The sequence below is a fragment of the Octopus sinensis genome, unplaced genomic scaffold (genome assembly GCF_006345805.1).
Source record: "Octopus sinensis unplaced genomic scaffold, ASM634580v1 Contig02842, whole genome shotgun sequence".
Taxonomy (NCBI): Eukaryota; Metazoa; Mollusca; class Cephalopoda; order Octopoda; family Octopodidae; genus Octopus; species Octopus sinensis.
The window spans coordinates 534,328-541,936 of record NW_021826031.1 but is presented as its reverse complement, the minus strand read 5'-3'; the positions used below and the strand labels follow the sequence as shown (position 1 = coordinate 541,936).

General features: G+C 40.2%; 2 protein-coding genes across 2 annotated transcripts; both read right to left on the bottom strand.

The window, feature by feature from the left end:
- Positions 1–626: 626 nt before the first annotated feature.
- On the bottom strand, positions 627–2,137 carry LOC115227365 (apoptosis-enhancing nuclease-like). Its single transcript, XM_029798228.1, has 2 exons — positions 2,071–2,137; positions 627–1,126 (listed from the first exon to the last, which is right to left on the bottom strand). Exons 1-2 carry the CDS (start codon positions 2,135–2,137, stop codon positions 627–629), a joined length of 567 nt encoding a protein of 188 aa, XP_029654088.1.
- A 4,015-nt stretch (positions 2,138–6,152) lies between these two features.
- LOC115227364 (synaptojanin-1-like) lies at positions 6,153–7,238 on the bottom strand. Its single transcript, XM_029798227.2, has 2 exons — positions 6,973–7,238; positions 6,153–6,846 (listed from the first exon to the last, which is right to left on the bottom strand). Exons 1-2 carry the CDS (start codon positions 7,236–7,238, stop codon positions 6,306–6,308), a joined length of 807 nt encoding a protein of 268 aa, XP_029654087.1. The 3' UTR covers positions 6,153–6,305.
- Between the last annotated feature and the right edge of the window lie 371 nt (positions 7,239–7,609).

The window sequence follows — 7,609 nt, the reverse complement described above, 5'->3', positions numbered from 1 at the left end:
GGGAGGGTTACAAGACGACAATCCCCCCAATATTCACTGGCAATCACATTCGTCTGCCTCTCTATGCTTAACTCATCATCCTAAAATAGACAAATCCCACAACTTTGGATAGCTTGAGCGCATCAGAGGACTCCCTGAATCGTCCAAGCTTGTACAACTACTATTTATATCCAATTAAATCACAATTTGCGACTTTAGGTCGTTTCTACCCAACTGATTGGAAGGGATGTTGTCCACAAGTGAAAGGGCGGATATTTGGTCACCAATTTTGTGTTGAGCATATGCTCGGATCATGTTCACGTCGCCGGAAAGGTCTTTTAAGGATTCAAAAGCTTCTTTGGGGCGGTTTAAAAATATAAGAGAAAGAGCTTTTGATATAAAAACGGCTTCCGGAGGAGTGTTCTCACTTTTTATTACTTTTAATAATTTATATAACTAGTACTGCTATTAGATTTTGACAAAACATCGCTGTGATTCAAAGTTTTACATGAATTTTCCAAAGACAAATAAAGCTGTTGAGACATGATCACACAAAAATAACGTCTGACTATTCATAAAATAATTTACTTATATTAATAACTCAATTTTTTAAATAATATTTAATAAAATAATATTTATAAACACAATCAAGCGACCCAATAGTGGTCGTCAAATAAATGTGTAAATTTTCCTGAATCACGTGCAGCCTGCTTCCATACCCCACGAGTTAAAAGAACGCATTTAAACAAGTCGAGGGTTGCCAGAGCATCCTCAAAGGAACAGTGAGGACCATTCTGAATGTGTCGATTCAGTATATGCTTGGCCATCGACTTGAGGGACATTTTATTAATCCCCGCATTGTCCATCATTCTTCTCAAATCAGGAGACCACAAAGTGTCTCTTCTCATGTGTAAGGGCACAGAGAACCCCAGAGCCTGGAAATCGTTGTCTAATGCGTGTCCAACGACTACTTTCCCCTTTATGAGATTCCAGATTGTTTCTCTGGCATCTTTGTAGGGAATTGCCTCTTTCATGTGTATTTCTGAAATTCCACTGTAGGGAGTTCGATAGTCGGTTATTTGCTCTTCTGGTTTGATATATTGATCCAATAAAACGTTCCCTGAGAAATCTAGTACAGTACAGCGAGCTAAAATAAGATTAGAGCAATACCAAGTGCAGATTTGATGTGATTTACTTCAACAAACTCACAGTCCAGCGCCACGTGAGGAGGGAGGCACATGGTCATAATAAGCATTAATAGAATATTTAAAATAATTTATAAAATAATAAAAGGTAATAATATTAATAAATTTAATTTTCCTGACTACCAATTATGATACCATAGCTCTTACGGACTTACAAGACCGAAGTGTTGTCTGCAAAAGAAGCTTTTTGATTCTTCAGGCCGAAATGCTGGAAAAACTCATCTGGCCACTATTGAAGAATACTTGAATCATAAATATCTACTTGAAGAATCACTTTTATTTTTACTTAACAAAAAACTGTTGGTCGGTGCCCAGAACAAGTACCTTCTGGACCAGATTTTTTTAAAATTTTGTGAATGTCAAAAACTTTACTCACTAGCTGGCCAAATGGAATAACTCCCCACAAGGCTTATTCTGTCTCGTACAAGATATAAATTTATTCTTTGCAGAACATAACTCAATGTGTTCCCACTGCATGAGATGGAAGAAGACTGTCGATCACTGTGCCACTAGATGTGAGAAGATGTTACATGAGGATTATGTCAGGAGCCACGATGAAGTAGTGAGATGCATCCACTTTCATTTTTGTCAAGAATTTAGACTCAAGAATGATAAAAAACTCAAAACAGATTAAAAACTCAATCTGTATTGTCGAATGAGAATGTTGAAATCAGAGTTAACACATTTATAAAGACCTACATCGTCTTGAAACATAACAAACCAGATTTGTTTGTTTTCGACAATATAAGGAATCAAATTTTGTTGGTGGAAGTTAGGATGACATCTTTCAAAAACTGACAACAAGTGGAGATCGAAAAAATGAGAAAATATGATCGTCTATCTAAAGAGCTGGAATTAATCTATTAAGCGAAAGTGAAAATAGTACCTATTGTATTAACATGGGATGAACTGGTTACTCCAAAATTCCTACAATATGCATGTTCGCTTAACATCAGTGAGAAAACGCACGCATACATTCAATCACTCACTATAAAGAAAACCCTTGAGAACATGGTTGCTTGTCATAAAAACAGATTTGAACCTTAGGAAAGAATGCTCGAACTGGACAAAAAACTAAACGAGATTTATCACCAAATAAGTGTGTCTTCAACATCGCCCGTGCCTTCGATATCATCATAGGATCACGGGACCAAAATCTACTCACAGCAATCCAAAGACTTCAGGCAAATATTAACAACATATCTTCTTGGCTATGTACAAATCAGCTGAACTACTCTATTCACGACTAACAAAAAAAATCCAACTCCGAAATCAATGTTGTTTTGAACGTATTATTTTTATTAGACGAAATTTCGTGATTCCGCCAATCCAGATATTAGTCGTAAAAGTCTACAAAGAATGTTATGGTGACTTTCTACAGTAATCCATGGAAATTTGTCTGTTACCTCATCCTATTTTATTATCTACCTAAACCCTAAAAATTGGAAAACTACTCACAAGCATTTGTTTCCAAAGTTGATTATCTTTAATATTAGAACATACTTCGAATTAGAAAATGGCAATTTATTTTTTTAACTTCAAAATTTGTATTTTTGAGGATTTTTCTCTGATCGATCGTTTTTTCAGATAAGTTTATTAAATCATTCTGTCACTAAGGATATATCGCAAATTATAGTAATAACATCCATGACGTAGAGGGAACACAATCATATCAGAATATATGAAATAATACGCTATTTTCTTGGATTATAAAATATGTCAGCAGTAGACCAGAAAATACTCGATTTGGAGTCCAATTTCTTCAGTTTGTTCAAAAAAATGAAAGTTAAAATTGCAACTGAAGTTTAAGGGAATGTCCCCTTTTTGGGAAGAGTTTTCGGCCAAGTCAGCAAAGCTGTCATCTGCCATAAAGTATGGCCTATTTATGAGTTGTAGCTCAATTAAGCCTGCTCTTACTGCTTACATAAATACTCTGAAGGTAATCGGCTATTTTTTTTATGTGGCAAGCGGTATTTTCTGTTTGGAGTACTTTCAGATTGCAAAGACGTGGGAAACCTAATCCTCCAAATTACTTCTGACTTTAAAAAATTAGAAATGGAAATGACCCAAATTGCAAATGCTGTAAAAACTGACTCAGATGTCGTCTTCTCAGGTCTCTCCAACATGTGGAAAAACGACATCCTCGCGTCCGATCGTTGCTACAAACAACAGACGCGAAAAAAGATTTCAAATCTCAAAAAACTTTCTTCCACAGCCAGAAACTTGGAAAAAAAACTTACCTCGAGAAGTTCGTTTTTATTTTTATTTGAAAGAAAAACTTACAAATAACCATCACGTGTTGGAAATTGTCAAACGCGACCACATCGCGTGTCTCAAAAATGTGTACGATACTCAGGAAGCTTTCACGTTGTCATTGTGTCAGAAGCGCCGTCACATTGGGTGCATGTTTCTGGCCCACATGAGTCCTATTCTGGTAAAATGTGCTAACCAGAACTTCAGGCATCTAGCATTCGAATATTCTCGCCGAAAGTGGCCGAAGAAGTCGAAATTTTGGCTCACCAAAAGGAAGATTTGTCTGGCAAGTGGATTGACGTAGAAAAGCGCAGAATTAGAAAAAAGGTCCGATTTCAAACAAGTGCATTGAGTCTTGAAGTTATTTTTTCTAATTATGTTTATAGGATTTATCAGTAGCTGAAAGGAAGAGCCGAAAACAAGTTCTACATCATTTATAAACTTAGGGTCAACAAATAAGACCCATTTCTGTAGTCGATGCCGAAATTTTGAGAGAGAGTTTTGCGAAAGGCCGACCAAACAAAAAGTAATTAGTCACTCTAATGAAAGTAATTCCAAACAACTCATTCCCGAGTTCGAGTCCTCAAGGAAGTCATTAAATAGTAATTCTGTCGGTCAGTTCACGCCTGTTAAAAACAAAAATAAGGTTTTTTATTGTGGAATACTGCAGACTGATGGCATTTACGACATACTTCATCCAATCTCCAAAAACAGCAATTCAAAAATAAAAAAACACCAAGAATCCATCAAAAAAATAATTTCCGAAGAACCTCTTATTGCTGAACTAAACAAAACTTTGTGGAATGAGAAAGTTGGACTTCAATTAAATGATAACTAGTGGCATATAGGCATATATACTAAATAATCTTTTAAATGTTCTTTTTCTGATCAGTAGTATGCCACAATTGCATATATTACAACTAAAAAAACAAAAATAATTATTCAGTTGTAAAATCTTATAAATATTATATTGGGGGCGACCCTGGATCTCCAAGGCCAAAATCAAGGGGAAGCTCTCCTGGTGCACCCAAATTATATTTGTCTATCAATACGGCCACGTTCTTATCCTTAGAGGGAGACTTTTCGCGACAAATTCTGACAAAATCGGACTTCATTCCAAAGAACCCAAGTGCGAAGGAGATCCAAGTGTTTAGCAGGGGAATTCTGATTTCGAGATTATTCCGATTTATCTTAAAATTGAGTCAACAGTGTCAACTTTGGTATTTTTGAATCGCTCGATTTTTGTGGGACAAAACAAATCGGAATAGCCTATGAGGATCTCTCCATTAAGGGAACTAAACACAGTGACCAAACATTTCCACATAGTTTCCTGCACAGGTCCAAGAGAGGAAAAATGTGATTTGTACACACCTTCCATGTCTTGTGTATAAGGCGAGACTATCAGAGAGGCATCAAATGGGACGAATCTGGAGAGAAGGTCAGTCACGACTGTCTCAAGACGAGAAGGGACGAGTTCATCCACAACAATCTCAATGATAGCCCCTACAGGTCTATGGTGGTGAATGATTAAATACACCGATGGTCTGATGTGACCAGTTCTGCTCGGCCATAGTAGACGAGTCGACTTATCCTAGAAGGGTCAGAAACTATAATGATGGGAATAGAGGGGACAACTCTTCCACAACACACGATCAGTCCAAGCCGGCACTCTACACTTGTCGCTCGAGTCGTACTCTTCCACATACAAATCATATTTATATGTTGGAGGGAAGCAAACAGGCCCCTCGATAAAGTCTTTGAATACCTGCCGACTCAGCACAATTAAAGACCTGTCCTAAAGTCCTCTGCACATGCAACTGATCATGAGGCAACAGACTGGCCCAACTCTGAAGGGATATTTCTCGGAGAACAGTTTCCCTGTCAAGGTCGATTCGATAATTGAGGTCTCCACACCAAAAAATGTAGTCGTGGTCGGAGATGCTAATCTGGATATGACGGAAAAAAGACAACTCCGGAGAATGTCATTTTCCGCAATATTTCAAGTTGGTTGCCGTTTCGTTCACCGACGTTGGACTGTCCAGCAGCAAAATGTGAACAAACAAAGCAAATGGTTGTATTGTAGACCACCATTCGGATTCCCACCGCCCCCTTGTTGCCCGCAGTGCCCTCCATTCCCGTCATGACACTCGCAGTCATCACATCCCTGCCAGTCCGACCGGGAAATACCTGATGTGCCACAACAACGATTTTCGAGCAAAAATAAACAAGCACACTCCCACCAACTGGATACATGTCACCAAACAGTACTTCTCATTCACTGACAGTTTTTTCTCAATTTCATCAGCCCAGTAGAGACGTTTTGAGTTGCTTCATTTGAGGACATGCCACTAACCCTCCGCCGGTGATTATATTAGTTGCAGTCAAGTCCACCATCTCCTGAAAACCAATTCCATAAATGTCGTTTGGCGTGGAGATATCTCCCTGAGAGCAGTACCCCATTCCACTAGGATAATTCACAGCCAGTACGTCTTGCGAGTAATCTCAGGCCCATTCAGGAGCCACATGCCAATATTCCCCTTCCGGACTATGCTCTGGTAGTTTTTCATTCCATTAACGTTCCAAGTCCCTGCAAACACCCGCAGTGTCCGTTCATGACAAAACTGACGCCTTAGTCTGTACAAGGACTCGACAAAATTTGGAGGAGCTGCCGATCCAAACAAGTAGATAACCTTTCAGGATTTGTGCTCCCAGCAGAGCTCCAAGCCGACTGTCGTAGCCCCTGACAGTGGCCGTAGTGTTTTTGACCAGAAAAGAAATGGCAGTGTTTTTGCGAGAGTCGAACATGCTGCTTTGGATAGCTCGCTCGGCATTTCGGAAGACATTAGTATACTACCACTGACTTTGTGGTCATACTCGACTTTTGTTGAACTCCAAAGAGTCCGTCCCTGCATATATTCTGCTGATGGCGTGTCCATTGGCAACCCACATGGCAGTACAGGCCTCAGAAAATTTTGCAAACGTTGAATCGGTTGTGTTGACTCCGAGGGCGGTCAACTGCTGACGGAGTACTTGCAGAGATATCTCCCGCTGCATTGAGTTAGTCCGGTCAAGGCAGTCAATGCAGTTCACTCGCACAATCCCCGTCTGCTTTCTACGGATGTGACCGTGTTGATACTTCTCGACGACTCCGCGATCGTTCGTCACCAAATGACCAATCGCAGACACAAACGGCATCACTTGAGCCATCAGAGTTTGGGAGAGTCTATCTCGCTCAGTCGCACTCTTAGCGCCAGTCAGTGAATGATAGTCGAATGTCACGTACTTTGTGACTTTGCTTCCAATTATCTGCTGCTCCATGTTGTAGGAAAGGCAGAACTCTCCAGGTGATAATCCAAGCAGATTTAATATGAAAATATCTCCATAACTGTCTCGCATCTTATCCACGTGTCTATCAGATTAGTCCACCACTCACAACCTATGAAAAGCTGGACACGTCGCGTCAAAACCGCGAGAAAGTGTGACTTTGTGTGCCCCAACTTGAAGTCCCGACTGTTCCCAGAAAAGTGGGACTGACCCCCTCAAAATTAAAAAGGACGCTGTCATCGAATCCGAGTGGCAGATGAACTGTTCTGTCTCCACGTAGTTGGCCACACACCCGCTGTCGTCCACTCCTCGCACGGAAAACCGAGTCCCAGCACGTTCACGACTTTTTCGAGAGATGAGACAAACACGGGCACTGAGTGCTCCGAAATATATTTTTTTGGAACTAAAGAACCCCCCGATGACATCAACGGTCCAACTGGGCACATCAATTCCTGCAAAATAGAGGAGACCCATCATTTCTCCGTTCCTATAGTATGACTACTCTCTCAGCCAACCAGAGAAAGTTTGAATCCGTTGGGTCGTTCTGCGCAAAAGCTGCCTGGTTAAGTGTAATGTTGAATGTCCTCCGAGTATCGCTGGAGCAGAAATAGAACGACCCACAGCTAAAGAATTTCTGAAGTTCCCCAATTTCCGGACTTTCTGAACCTCCCTCATAGTTCAATGGGTGGAAGGTGACTCCTCCGAGGGTAAAAATATTGACTTGGTTGACAGTGCCTGCCAGGGAGGAGTTTTGAACAAAACAGAGATATCGGTCGTCTGTGGAGATGATTCCGTTTATTACTTGGTGAGTTGTGAACTCCAAGAAACCCTACGGAGTCGAGGATCCG

What these genes read in the sequence shown, in the direction of transcription:
- LOC115227364 (XM_029798227.2), bottom strand. Translation starts at nt 7,238, where the DNA reads ATGATGGGTCTCCTCTATTTTGCAGGAATTGATGTGCCCAGTTGGACC. An exon ending in TCCTTTTTAATTTTGAGGGG is followed by an intron (nt 6,847 to 6,972) that starts GTCAGTCCCACT and finishes CTAATCTGATAG; the next exon opens with ACACGTGGATAAGATGCGAG.
- LOC115227365 (XM_029798228.1), bottom strand. Translation starts at nt 2,137, where the DNA reads ATGTTAAGCGAACATGCATATTGTAGGAATTTTGGAGTAACCAGTTCA. An exon ending in ATCCCATGTTAATACAATAG is followed by an intron (nt 1,127 to 2,070) that starts GTACTATTTTCA and finishes ATCTTATTTTAG; the next exon opens with CTCGCTGTACTGTACTAGAT.